Source organism: Pongo pygmaeus, chromosome 2, assembly GCF_028885625.2.
Source record: "Pongo pygmaeus isolate AG05252 chromosome 2, NHGRI_mPonPyg2-v2.0_pri, whole genome shotgun sequence".
NCBI classification, from domain to species: Eukaryota; Metazoa; Chordata; class Mammalia; order Primates; family Hominidae; genus Pongo; species Pongo pygmaeus.
The window spans coordinates 111,786,345-111,801,333 of NC_085930.1; the positions used below are offsets into that span (position 1 = coordinate 111,786,345).

Here is a 14,989-nt window from a genome sequence, read left to right on the forward strand (position 1 = left end):
AGGGCCATGTCCAAGACTTTGAATTCCAGAGTCTCAGACACCATCCTATGCAGACTCCCACTGAGTAAGAGTGGTCACTGTTTGTAGGGTGTAGAGTTTGATAGATACATCTGTTACTTTGATTTTGTAGTTTTATTTAGGATGCTTGAATGTGTGAATGTATTGATGAATGTATTCATTGTTGCCTTCTCTCTGTGCTTGGAAGAGAAGAAAATTGAAGTTTACCACTACTATGGGTTTACTTTTCATGCTTTGTTATTTGGTGTATAAAGATTCACACCAGGCCGGGCACGGTGGCTCACACTTGTATCTCAGCACTTTGGGAGGCCGAGGTGGGTGGATCACGAGTTCAGGAGTTCGAGACCAGCCTGGCCAACATGGTGAAACCCTGTCTCTACTAAAAATACAAAAATTGGCTGGGCATGGTGGTGCGCGCCTGTAATCCCAGCTACTGGGGAGGCTGAGGCAGGAGAATGGCTTGAACCCAGGAGGCGGAGGGTGCAGTGAGCTGAGATTGTGCCACTCACTACACTCCAACCTGGGTGACAGAGCAAGACTCCATCTCAAAAAAAAAAAAAAAAAAAATTCACATTTTATATCTTCTGTACGTCATACGGTTTTTAGTTTAAAGGGAATCTTTTTCTCATGAGTTTAACCTAATTCTACTGAGATTTACATTGGAAATCCTGTTTGCCTTTTGTTTGCCTTGTACAGCCTTACTTTTATGCACTTTTTTTCTACTAATGTGTTTAGTTATTTTGCTTTTGATGTTGATATATTTATTCAACAAACTCTTCAGGTGTTACAGTGGCAATCGGGATACAACCCTGCCTTCATGGATCATCTGGGCTGGTTGGGGAGACAGATAATAAACAAGTAAATGAATGAATAAGTAACTACAAAATTTTAGTTTTGTTCTAATGTGGTAGCCATTAACTTCATGGGGGTTATTTAAATTAAAAATTAATAGTAGCTTCCGCATTCAGCACATATTGTTGGACACAGTGGTACTTTCTGCACATGGATTATCTCCTTTGATTCTTAGAACAACATGAAGTACGTATTGTTATTGGTCCTACTTATGAGGTAACCAGGACCAGGCACGTGAAAGATGAGTAATTACCCCAGGGTACTGTCTCCCTCACCCTCAACTCTGGGGGTAATTTTTAAATTAAAAATTAAGGCCAGATGCAGTAGCTCACACCTGTAATCCTAGCACTTTGGGAGTCCGAGGTGGGCACATCACTTGAGCTCAGGAGTTCAACACCAGCCTGGACAACATGGCGAAACCCCATTTCTACTAAAAATACAAAAATTAGCAGGGGTGGTGGTGCACACCTATAGTCCCAGGTACTTGGGAGGCTCAGTTGGGAGTATTGCTTGAGCCTGGGAGGCATTGCAGTGAGCGGAGATTGTGCCACTGCACTCTAGTTTGGGTGACAGAGTGAGAACCTGTCTCAAAAAAAAAAATTTTTTTAAAAATATTTTGTTCCTTACTTGCATCTGTCATATTTTATGTGCTTGATAGTCACATGTCTAGTGGATAACTATATTGAGCAGTGCAGATGTGGGACATTTCTGTCAGGGCACGAAGGTTTGTTAGATAGTGCTGCCTTAGATGTCGTGGAAGATGGGTTGGTTCTGAGGTACGGTGTCGAGTCACTGGGGGTACCTGAAGTGGTGACCTGAGAAAACCTGAATTTTGGGAAGGAACCTATACTGTGAGGGTGTTGTATATAGGGTACGTGGTACTTGTATTTAGGATTTTGGTAAAAAGTGAATATTCCTAAGTGATTTAAAGTTTCTATTTTAAAAGTATAAGGTTTTTAGGTAGTGTGTTTTCTCTTATTCTAATAGGAATTGTTTTTGGTCATATTAGGGAAAATAATTGGCATGTTGATACATTTTTATTTTAGTTGAATAAATCTGGTAGCCAGTATTTACTTTTATAAATTGAAAAATGGTTAAGTGTTTCATAAGTTTTTTGAGCTTGTCTTTGAAAAGAGATAGACAGATGCAGTGTCTCAAGCCTGTAATCCCAGAACTTTGGGAGGCTGAGATGGGAGGATTGTTTTTCAGTTCAAGGTCAGCCTGGGCATCATAGCAAGACCCCGTCTCTACAAAAAGTAAAAAAAAATTAGCTGGCTGTGGTGGTGCATGCCTACAGTCCCAGCTACCTGGGGGGGTTGAGGCGGGAGGATGGCTTTTTCAATTGTCCTACAGATATTTTTCAAAATGACTACTTTTAAAGTATAATCTTTTTATTCACAGGTGGGATGCTAATTCTACAATTGCCTAGGACTTCTTTAATTTGTGTAGGTTAAGAGATTTTAATGGGCAATTTAAGAAGTGTTGAAATTTATAAGGATTATTTCTGTATGTTAGAGTTGTGATAACGCAGACATTTTCCCTGTAGTACTTCTCTGAGTCTGATTTGTTTTCCTCCATGGGTACCACATAGGTTTATTTTAAGATGGCAAAAAATAAAAGCTGACTAAGGTACATACTGATTATCCCCGACAACATGCAGACATCACTAAATAGGAGTGTGGTTTTCATCAACTCACCATTTGTTTTAATTAGAAAAAAACTCATCAAAATGAATTTCTCTGCATGAAATACCTTTTCAAATCATATTGAATGTGATTTAATAGTAATTTATCAACTTCAGTTTTCTGCTGGATACTAAAGGAACACCTCATTAAAACTAGTGTTTATGCAAATAACAATATTTAAAAACTTGATTGTAAAAATTTCTTTTACACTGAATACATACAGATATGTTACTGTTCAGATATTATTTACTACTTACATAGAAACTCATTGATCTACTAACAAGTAGAAAAGAGACCTTTAGCCAAATGCCTCTGTACTCAGCAATAAAAGGATTAATTACTGTTTTACTCTTTTCTCTGGTTAAAGATTTTTAAAATTTTTATTTTTCCTTTTACCATTAAACCACAACTTGTTTAAATTTTGTTGCTGTTGCAGTATTGCAGCGGCCATTACGGTTCATGTCTCCCTGTGTATACGAGGGAGAGTTTCTCTGGGCTGTGTACATGTGGGAGTGTGGGCCTGACCTGTCACATTCAATTTTTATTTCACAGTCTTATATCTAATGCTCATCATTGCATAATGTAACTAGCTGGGATTAGTTTCCTCGGTCCCCGACTCTTCTCTTCAGAGCCTGTTTTCTCTCCATTTACAGACGGGCCAAGGTTGCTCGCGTGATTGGTTTACTGGCTTCGCACACAACTGAGCTCCAGGAAAATACACCTGTTGTTGAGGTAATGTCTTTTATTACTTAAATGTGATGAATGACAAGAAATACTGTTCTTGATTCTGTAATTTAGAACATGCAGCTTTCACTGACCTTCACTTGATTTTTCTCTGTGGGATTGTGGCAATCGTTCTAAAACTGTCACCTCAACAGACCTTTAGGCTTAAACATAGCAGCACATTTACAACGTAGTCCATCATTAAAATGGCACAGCAGAGTTAACAAGGCTTATGAACTCTACTCATCATTATTTCATTTGTTTTTGAATAAGGCTTTTTTCATTTCTAGTTTTCTTGTAGTCTGTCCAACAGACTAATGTATTTCCTAGTTAAAGCATAGCTTACAATTCAAAATTCAAATTCTTTTGGCCTTTCACCTTGAATGTAGTGTTTTCGTATGAAAGATTACTTTCTACCTATTCTGTTAATGTATGTTACACTTAATTGGTAATGGAGTTTTATCCCTTGAACTGGGAGAGGCTCAAGAGTCAGCATAGGTGAAAAGAACCAAGGCTTTTAGGGGAAACAGCAAGAGCTCCCGAAGGAAGTAAAAAAGGGGTAAGGAGAGGAGATTTTGTAGAGTTGAAGCTGGTTGTGTGGTATTTGGGGCTTTAAGAAAAATTGGAAAAATTTCTATGTCTGTCTTGTCCACTGTAGTAGCCAACTGGTATTTGGAGCCTTAAGAGGAATTGGAACATTTTCTCTCTGTGCCATTCACTGCAGCAGCCAATTGCTGGGATAGTATCCCAGCTGGCCTTATAGTGTCTGGGTGGAGATTAATTTAATTTCAGTGTATTTCCCTTGCTTACAATTCCATCTCTATTTCCTGCAAATTGTTGGATCTCTGAGTTACTAGTAAAATGCCACAAAGTCTAAATTTTTCCTTTTTTGGGGGGCCTAAAAAAATGAATTGTGACCTATATGATTACTGATGGTACCCAGCTTAGTTCTCAGAGATGTGTCAGGTAGATTTTTATCTAAAAGATTGAGCATCTAGGGCAGTATTACCAGGAAGATGAGAAGGCTTAGGATCTCAAAAATGGGGGTTCCTTCTGATGGCTCAGAGCAAAAGGTCTCCAATGAGATGGAATAGCTGTAGGAGATGGGAGAGAACTTAAAGTCCAAGACAAAGTGCCAAGATTTTAGAGGATGTTCCTGCATCGTCAGAGCAGGCATTCATTGCTCAGGAGCTGTGAAGAAAGAGCCTCTGAATATGTAAAATATGACTGTTGAATTAAATGATTCAGTAGTTGCAGTAATAAGTAGGATGGATACTTTAGGAAGCTGAGTTAGTGAATTTGAAGATCAGTTGGATGAATTCTCTTAGGATTCAGAAAGAAAGAGGATAAAGATTGTGAACTAAAAAGGCATGGATGATAGTTTCAGATTTGTTGAACTATCCAGTATAGTAGCCACCAGCCACTATGGCTATCGAGTGCTTGTAGAAAAGCTAGTCTGAATTGAGATGATCAACTTATAGAAAAGAATACTATGGCCACCCTGTAATTTCCAAACCCTATTGTTCTACTTTATCTTTTTCACAGCATATATCACCACCTGGCATTTTATGTATTTATTTCTCTTTCCACACTAGACTACAAGCTCCATTGGAACTGGCATTTTGAACTGTCTTGTTCAACACTCCACTCCAGTGCCTAGACAGTGCCTTGTGTATGTATAGATACTGACAAATATTTCAAAATAAATAAAACTGTATCCGCATTCTTGGAACTCCCTGTAGCAGTACCTGGAAGATGGTGTGTTTTGCTGCTGCAGGAATTTTCAAGGGGCTGGGCAGAGGGCATGTGAAGTAACCTGAGAACTGGTCACCCTGGGTGATGTGATGGCCTCATTCTACTGGTACTTGCTGTTGCTGCTGCTGTACTCCCACTTGGAGAGTTTGGCCCAGCAGTTCCTGAACCATATTTATTACCTGTTCTCACTCAGGTTGAGTTCTGTGGCCAGTTTGTATTCTCAAAGTATTTCTCCTACTCCAGTTGTTGTACTTTGTTGACATTGTATTCCTGGTGCTGCCTCAACTGAGAGGAAAGGGTGGATGTTAATTCCCGAGGTTCTTGTATCTTTTATTCCAGTACTGTTCTCTTCATGGGTATTTGCTGATGCTTTATTAGTTCAAAATGCAAGAATTTAGGGAAAATCATACTTATTTGATTAAAAAAAAAGGCGTGTACTGAACTATCTGGTGAACTGTTTTGAATTACACACAGTGTATTGTGAACTACATTTGGTTGGATAATAGAGAGCTTGTATAATAACTTGAAATTGAGCCAGGTGCTCCTTTGTGATGCCATCTTAATTTTGTTATTTCTCAGCACTTTTTAGTTCTTTATTTCATTACTTTTAATGGCAAAAACTGTAATTACTTTTGCACCAACCTAATTCCTGCTGTGAGCAATTGGCTGTGATAATTTAAGTCGTCACTAGAGGTCATTCAAGCACCAGAAAAAAAGTTGTGCAAGTTTTAAGAATTTATGTTTCAGTTTCCAAAAGCAGGATCTGTGGAGGCTGAGCAGGTACATGGTACCATGTTTCATCTTTTTCCTTTTTTTTTTTTTTTTTTTAAGAAGTTTCTGCTACAGGATGTGTGGCTCCATTCCACTGGTGATTTTTACCATTTGAGATGAATAAGATGAATGAAAACCATTATAGTCTCTCCAGAAAAATAAAGTCAACACCTAGCACATGATTTTAGGGGATCTGGGAACCCTGTGGAGTGAATCTTTGGTTCATAACTCTTGAGACCAGGTTTCTGTAAAACTCACAATTGGGTGCTTGTAGATAATTTTTCAGTAATCAGTAACAAAATTTCAAGTGTAAGATGAATCCTGAATTCTCTATTAGGTTTACTCTCAGTGAACAAGAAAAATTGTGGTTGCAGACCCTATAAGCATTTTATTTTATTTTACTTATTTGTTTATTTTTTTGAGACAGAGTCTCGCTCTGTTGCCCAGGCTGTAGTGCAGTGGTGTGATCTCGGCTCACTGTAACCTCTGCCTCCCGGGTTCAAGAGATTCTCAGCCTCAGCCTCACGAGTAGCTGGGACCACAGGTTCGTGCCACCATGCTCCGCTAAGTTTTGTATTTTTAGTAGAGACACAGTTTCATCATGTTGGTCAGGCTGGTCTTGAACTCCTGGCCTCAAGTGATCCATTTGCCTTGGCTTCCCCAAAGTATTGGGATTACAGGCATGAGACGCTGCACCTGGCCCCTATAAGCATTTTAACAGCATAGAACCTCATTTTGTTACTCACCTTTGTACCCCACAGTGCTGAGCCAGCAAAGTAATATGTATTTTAGGCAGTCAATGCTGGAGAGTTTAATGAATGATTAAAAGAATGTCAGAAGAGTATGATGGTATAATTTGTTACAAAGAGACAGAAAAAATGGAGCAAAAATCTATTTTACTATCCTTGTAATATAATTAAGTCTCTTTCATCTTATTCTCTCATCAACAGCTACAGAAAATAACTGGTCATGATCTCCTTTATGCATTTAGAAGCATTTATTGACATCTGTATCTTTTTCACAGAAAAATATAACCATCTGAAGCTTATTTTCCTAGATAACACATTTACCACTCTGTAATCATTGTGGTTTCTATGTGTAATAATTTTAAAAAATATTTCTGATATTAAGCCAATATATTTAGTCTGAAGCATGCAGTGGATATATTTTATGAAATTTAATATAGACCCATCAAATTCTAGAACCGAAAGGAATTTTTTTTGTGACCGAGTCTCACTCTGTTGCCCAGGCTGGAGTGCAGTGGCGCGATCTTGGCTCACTGCAACCTTTGTCACCCAGGTTCAAGCGATTCTCCTGCCTCAGCCTCCTGAGTAGCTGGGATTACAGGCATGCACTACCACGCCCAGCTAATTTATTTTGTATTTTTAGTAGAGACGGGGTTTCACCATGTTGGCCAGGCTGATCGCGAATTCTTGACCTCAAATAATCCACCCGCCTCAGCTTCCCTAAGTGCTGGGATTACAGGCATGAGCCACCACTCCTGGCCAAAAGGAATATTAACAGACATTTTAGGTTAACCCATTCATTAAATATCTTTATTATCAGCTAGGCATGATAACTCATGGCTGTAATCCCAGTACTTTGAGAGGCTGAGGTGGGAGGATAACTTGAGCCTAGGAGTTTGAGACCAGCCTGGACAACATAAGGAGACCCTGTCTCTAGAAAAAATAGAAAGAGTTTGGTGTGGTGGTGCGCATCTGTGGTCCCAGCTACTCAGGAGGCTGAGACATGACCCTGGGAGGTTGAGGCTGTAGTGGGCTATTATCATGCTATTGCACTCCAGCCTGGGCAACAGAGCAAGACCCTGTCTCAAATTTTTTTTTTTTTAATTATGGAAAATTTCAACATACATAGAAGTAGAGAGGCTAGAGTAATGACGTAGCATCATTTGCTTCCAGCAATCAACACTGGCTAATCTTGTTTCATCTTGTGTTCTGCTTTCATTCCCCCTCTCCCTTTTTCTCTCCCTCTCTCTCTCTTGCTGGAGTATTTTAAATAAAATGATATCATTTTACCAGCAAATATCTTTTTCTAGCAGAAAAGGATTAGAAAAATGTATAACCATGATTTCATTATCACACCCAATATATTCAGCAGTAGTCTCTGAATATCGTCTAATACCCAGTTAGTGTTCAGATTTTCTTGGTGGTTTCATACATGTCATTTTGTACTTTTTCTTTGAGCCAGGATTGTGTTTAGATATTGTGACCCTTAAGTCTCTTAATTCCTGGTCTCTTATTTTTTAGTGTCATTTATTTGTTACAGACAAATTGTCCCTTGTCTTGGCCCAAATTGGAATACCAGAAGCTTTATTGCACCCTTTTGATGTTATTTAACATAGTCCTTTATCACCTGCCTTTCCTTTCTTGCGCATGGCTGCTTAGATGTGGACCCTTGATTCAGTACTTTTTTTTGGGGGGGATGGCTTGGGGAAATAGGAATTTGTCACAGTTTGTGCTGTATTTCTCCTGCTGTTTCATAGACAGTGAGACAACTAAACATTATATGCCTCTATTAGAGGGGTTAAAGTTGATCACTAGAGTCAGATGATGTCAGCCTTATTATAAATATTCCCATCACTCTTTTTTTTCTTCATACCCTTATCTGTGAGTTAGGAACTCCTCACTCTTTTATTTAATAGTTTTAACATCAATCGATTATTGCCTACATGTAGTAATCCTTTAGAGTTGCAAAATGATAATTTTCTAATTCTGTAATTTCCTTTATATTTGTAGTTGGAAGTTTTCTTACAGAAGATCTTTCCCTGATCAACTGTTTGGTTATCCTAAAATAGTTTGTTTTGCAAGGCAGGATAAAGCAGGATAAATGTTTGATTGTTCCTCTTCATAGGTCAGTTTTCAGAATAAAGAGTTGGTACCTTAGAAATCTCCGTAAGTGTCTAGTGAGATTGATTTTATATTGTTAAGAACTTACAGATGTGTATATGTATATGTATATTGTCTAGTCCTTTGCAGTCATTAGTCTTTTTGATGCTTACATTGTTTCATCTCCATCCAGTGGGAGCTCTTTCAAGTTTGCTCCTTTCTCCCTTTGACATGAGCCTACTCCTGTCTCTGACAGCTTGCTGGCTTCTCGGCAGTGAGCTTTCATAGGCTTGTTTTGGGAACAGTCAACCCCTAGTTTTGAAACCACTTCTATAAGGAATCTTGTTTACTTTTGTTAGAAGATGTAGTTAGAGAACTCAATCTGTGTTCTCTAGGATTTTCTTTTTTCCTGGTAGAGCTTTTCAGAGGTTAGATCTAGGTACTGTTGTTTCTTAAAAAGAGAAAAATTATCAGTTTATTCTACTTTTCCAATTCAGATTTTTTTATTGAGACAGAGTTTTGCTCTTGTTGCCCAGGCTGGAGTGCGACGGCGCGATCTTGGCTCACCGCAACCTGTGCCTCCCGGGTTCAAGCGATTCTCCTGCCTTAGCCTCTTGAGTAGCTGAGATTACAGGCATGCACCATCATGCCCGACTAATTTTGTATTTTTAGTAGAGATGGGGTTTCACCATGTTGGCCAGGCTGGTCTCGAACTCCTGACCTCAGGTGATCCACCCACCTTGGCCTCCCAAAGTGCTGGGATTACAGGTGTGAGCCACCTCGCCTGGCCCCAATTCAGATTTAAAATTCGTTTTTACCTCTTGATTTACAATTTTTATTTTTCTTCTCATAAGCTAAAATTCCTGGCTGGGCGCGGTGGCTCATGCCTGTAATACCAGCACTTTGGGAGCCGAGGCGGGTGGATCACTTGAGTTCAGGCGTTCGAGACCAGCTTGGCCAACATGGCAAAACCCCATCTCTACTACAAATACAAAAATTAGCCGAGCATGGTGATGCACGCCTGTAATCCTGGCTCCTTGGGAGGCTGGGGCATGAGAATTGCTTGAACCCAGGAGGTGGAGGCTGCTGGGATCGGACCACTGCACTCCAGCCTAGGCAACAGAGCAAGACTCTGTCTCAAAAAAAAAAAAAAAAAAACTCTTGGCCATTAATAGCATTAACATAATTATCTTTTTTTTAGCTTAGAGTTTAGAATAGTTTAAAAATAGTACACGTATTGTTACTAACGACAAAACTACAAAGTGCTTTTTAAGTACTTTTTTTCCCTTGGGATATAACCCACTGGATGATGTGTACAGTCAAAACGCTGAGTTTTAAAATCAATTTATATAATTCTTCACTTTGTACTTTTATCACCAATATGATATATAGTTACATATGTTTACAATTTTTTTTAGATATTTAGAGATTACTTTGTACTTTCTTTTTGGTTTGAAAATTATAATTCTTTTTTATTGAAGTGTTGGAAATACGTACAAAACATAAATGTACTGCTTAATGAATTATTGCCAAGTGTGAAAACCCAATAAACTGTCACTGGGTCAAGAAACACAACATTAAATAGAACATTGCCAGCATACCCGGGGACCCTCTTGTGCTCTCTCCTGATCACTGTTCTCTCCCATTGTGCCAAAGGAAGTTACCATAACTTCCAATTCTGCGATGATTTTGCCGGCTTTTGAATTTTGTTTAAATTGAGTCATATGATATGTATACTTTGGTATCTGGCTTCTTTTATTTCATATTATGTTTATGGAATTCATCCTTGTTGCCTGTACCTGTAGTTCATTTTTATTACATGAGTATACTACATCACTGGTGATGGGCATTTGGATTGTTTTCTGTATTTGGCTGTTATAAGCCTTGCACACACATTTTGATGCACTTGCGCAAGCTCTCTGTTGGATATGTGTAGGAATGGAATTGGTAGGTTGCAGGATATGTGCGTGTTCAACTTTAGGGGGTAATCTAAACTGTTTTCCAATAAGGTTGTGTAAGTTAAAATGCTTTGACTAATGAAAGAATGTTCAGTACTCTGTATTCTCATGAATACTTGGTGTTGGCATAAAATCATGTTAAATAAGTATTTACCAGTTTCCTCTTTGTTTTTAACATTAATGGTTATTGAGTTTGGTATGGCATCAGAAGATAGGAGTATTTAATCTTTCTTTCTATCTCTATTAATAGGTGGATTATATTAATGGAATTCCTAAAAATAAATCACCTTTGCATCATTAGAAGAAACAACTTGGTGCTCTCTATAATTCACTGTTGGAGTCTCTTTCCTAAATTTTTTCTAGAATTGTTCCTGTATTTTTTCTTGCCACATTACATTGATTCTTGGAGAGTCCAGGCTGTTTGTCCTGTTGAATGTTCCACATTCCAGATTTGTCTGCTTGCTTTTTTTTGGTATTGCTAACTTATTCCTCTAGTCCACACATTTCCTATAAACTGTAGGTTAGGTCTGGACGCTTCATTAGATTCAGTTTGAACTTTTTTTTTTTTTGGTAAGAACATATCATAGGTGATACTGTGTACTTCATATTTGAACTCATCAGGAAGCATGCAGTGTCAGGTTTTATTAGTTGCACCTACTTTGATGATTTGATTAAAGTAGTGCTGCCAGAGACCTCCATTGTAAAGGTACATCTTTTCCTTTGCAGTGCCACTTTAGCTCTCGTGTGATGTATGCAATAAGAGCATAATATTAAAACTTATATAGGTTATGACTGCTGTTTTAACATTTTTCTAAAATAAAACATACAATTTTAGTTCAGGAAATGTTAATCATTGTATTAATTGTCATTAATTGCCATTGCATTTTCTCTTTATTTTCAACAGATTATTCCTATTTTTATTTTTGAGATGGAGCCTCATTTTGTTGTTCAGGCTGGACTACAGTGGCACAATCATAGCTCACTACCTTGGGCTTAAGCCGTCTTCCCACCTCAGCCTCCTAACTAGCTAGTGCTAGAGGTGCATGCCACCATGGCCAGCTATTTTTTTATTTTTTATTTTTTGTAGAGACGTAGTCTCCCTATGTTGCCCAGGCTGGCCTTTTTAATTTTTTAAAAATCATTTTAGCCAAGCTTTATTGAATGCTTACTGTGTACCAGGTGCCAGGCTGGTCTTAAACTCCTGGGCTCAAGTGATCCATTAACCTCAGCCTCCCAAAGTGTTGGGATTACCAGCATGAGCTATCACATCTGGCCTCAACAGATTATTAATTCACTAAGTTCATCATGCTGTGTAACATTATTTTCACCATTATTGTTTTTGAAATTTATCTAATTTAATTTTTGTTTAGGCAGGGTCTCGCTCTGTTGCCCAGGTTGGAGTGCAGTAGCACGATCATGGCTCACTGAAAGTTCATCCTCCTGGGCTCAACTGATCCTCCCACCTCAGCCTCCCCAGTAGCTGGGACTACAGGTACATGTCACCATGCCTGACTAATCTTTTAATTGTTACTTTTAGTAGAGATGGTGTCTCATATTATTTCCCAGGCTGGTCTCTAACTTCTGGTGACAAGCAATCCACCTGCCTTAGCCTTCCAAAGTGCTGGGATTACAGGCATGAGCCACTGCACCTGACCGCTAATTAATTAATATGTTTTTAATATATAGTTTTTATTTCAATAGCTTTTGGAGTGCAAGTGGTTTTTGATTACATGGATGAGTGGTATAATGGTGAAGTCTGAGATTTTAGTGCACTGGTCACCTCAGTAGTGTACATTGTACTCAATATGTAGTCTTTTTAATCCCTCTCCCCACCCTCACTTGTGAGTCTCCAGTGTCCATTATACCACTCTGTATACCTTTGCATACCCATAGCTTAGCTCCCACTTATAATTGGGAACATATGATATTTGGATTTCTATTCCTGAGTTACTTCACTTAGAATAATGCTGGCCTCTAATTTAATTTGAAAAATTTATTTTACATTCCGTGTCCTCATGTTTTTTGGTGGGATAATCATATTTTATGATTTAGTTCTTTAAAAGAGTGAAATATTGTAAGAATTTTTGACAAGAATATTGGCACTACGTTCTTTAGCTTTCTACTGAATTGGTTATAGAATTGAATTTTATGTTAAAAGTGGATGTATGGTGATTTGAAGCATTTAACTTAGTTCTTTCTGAAAATTGTGTGCTTTTGGAAACTCTAAACGTAGTGTATGATGAATCTGTTTCAAAGGCTGTGATATTGTGTGCTCCACTTTGGGCTCTTGCTCCGTATTAAGATGCATGATTGCACCACTTCCTCTTCTCTCTCTTCTAGCTTGAGTAGTATTGCTTTTCATTACTAGAACAACTACACATAGTCAGTCCTGTCATTGTCCTTATTTTCCATAGTCCTCATTTTCAATTTACAACCTTTTTTCAAGAACAAATAGCACTTGTTGCACTTTCTGAGATATATGAATTATATATACATATATATGGACTTATTTTTCCCTACAGTTTTTCCGTGTAGCATTTATTATGATTTTGTAAATATTCTAATTATAAAAATAATATGTGGTCTTCTAATTATGGCAGTTTAGCTGTTGAGATAATCTTGCAAATTATGTGTGATCCTCCCACATCAAAAAAAAAAAACAAAAAAAAAACACAAAAACAAACCTAGAGGGCGGGTGCCGTGGCTCATGCCTGTAATCCCAGCACTTTGGGAGGCCGAGGCAGGTGGATCACCTGAGGTCAGGAGTTTGAGACCATCCTGACCAATATGGTGAAACTCCATCTCTACTAAAAGTACAACATTAGTTGGGCATGATGGTGCATGCCTGTAATCTCAGTTACTCTAGAGGCTAAGGCAGGAGAATCGCTTGAACCCGGGAGGCAGAGGTTGCAGTGAGCTGAGCTTGCACAACTGCACTGCAGCCTGGGTGACAGAGTGAGACTCCATCTCAAAAACAAAAAACAAAACAAACACAAAAGGAACAAACCTAAAAATGCAGGGTAAAATGTAACAAAAAGACTTTGGAATACACATGTGAATGAACAAGAAAGTGAGGGAAATTTTCAAAAGTCAGAAATGGCAGCAACTAAAATCCTGAAATGATAATACTTTAAGGCTGTCTGGGACAAGATGAGATGGTGGTTATTGCTGTTGTATAGTAGTTTTGAGGTTTGATACAATTTAAGAACAGAAGATGAGGCCTGAGGTTTGCCTGAAGCAGTTAGATGGAGCTAAGAGCCTTGGAAGGCTATCCTTTTAGAAAAATGGGGCATTTTCAAAAAAAAAAAAAAAGAAAGGCAACTCATTTACCTACATAGAGAGACAGAGAGATAACAAGTTTGTTTGTTTGCTTATTTATTTATTTGAGATGGAGTCTCGCCCTGTCGGCCAGGCTGGAGTGCAGTGGCGCGATCTTGGCTCACTGCAGCCTTTGCCTCCCAGGTTCAAGCAATTCTCTACCTCAGCCTCCCGAGTAGCAGGGATTACAGGCGTCTACCACCATACTCGGCTTATTTTTGTATTTTTAGTAGAGATGGGGTTTCATCATCTTGGCCAGGCTGGTCTTGAACTCCTGACCTCGTGATCCACGTGCCTTGGCCTCCCAAATTGCTGGGATTACAGGCATGAGCAGTCACTGCGCCCAGCCGAAGTCTGTTGATTTTTATCTTCAGCTCTAGAAATAGGGAAAAAAAGTCTTCCATATAATTTTTTAACTGCAGTTTTTTTTTTCAATTTTATTCATGTATCGGGATATGAATTTATACTTCTCCCAAACTGGGAAATTAACATAAAAACCATGCCTGGGCTCGTGGTTCTGATAATGGTCGAGGAGCTGTATTGGGCTTACCCTCTTGCCAATAATAATAATAATAATGCATCTGGATGGAATATAAAAACAAAAGTAGGTAGAAGCTGGAGGCAACACACTACCTGAAAGAAGGGAAGTGACCTGGCTGAGCTGTACGTTTAACTGGCTTATCCTTCTGCAGATGCGCTAAGTTCACACCAAGGGAATAGAGTTTAGGCAGAAAGTGACTTCTTCCTGGGGCAAGGAACTGAGGTTGGAATTTGGCCCTGCTGGGAAAGGGTGGTGCAAAATGAGTAGGGAAAAATCATAGTAAGAGCAGAGTCACAAAATATGTGTACAAGTTCCTCTACAGTCATTGGCTAACTTTGAAGCTGTTCATGTGCTGAACGACACCCTGTGGAACCCAGCAGAAAGCAGCAGCTGGGAGGTTAAAGCGTTGAGCAGAAATTCCAGCAGTTGCTCAGTGCTAGGGAGATAGAGTTTGGAGGTGAAGTCTCACCAAGTAAAGAGGGGCTTGGTAAACACCTTTAACTTTCCATTGAAATTTGAGAA

The 14,989-nt window shown here is 38.7% G+C and overlaps 1 protein-coding gene across 6 annotated transcripts in view; it reads left to right on the plus strand.

Annotated features, from left to right (window-relative positions):
* ULK4 (unc-51 like kinase 4) overlaps positions 1–14,989 on the plus strand; it is a 722,036-nt gene that overhangs the window by 77,983 nt on the left and 629,064 nt on the right. For all 6 annotated transcript variants that reach the window (XM_054482410.2, XM_054482411.2, XM_054482412.2 and 3 more), the window contains exon 17: positions 3,209–3,287. In XM_054482410.2, coding sequence (XP_054338385.1) covers positions 3,209–3,287 — 79 coding nt within the window. The remainder of the gene's footprint in view (positions 1–3,208; positions 3,288–14,989) is intronic.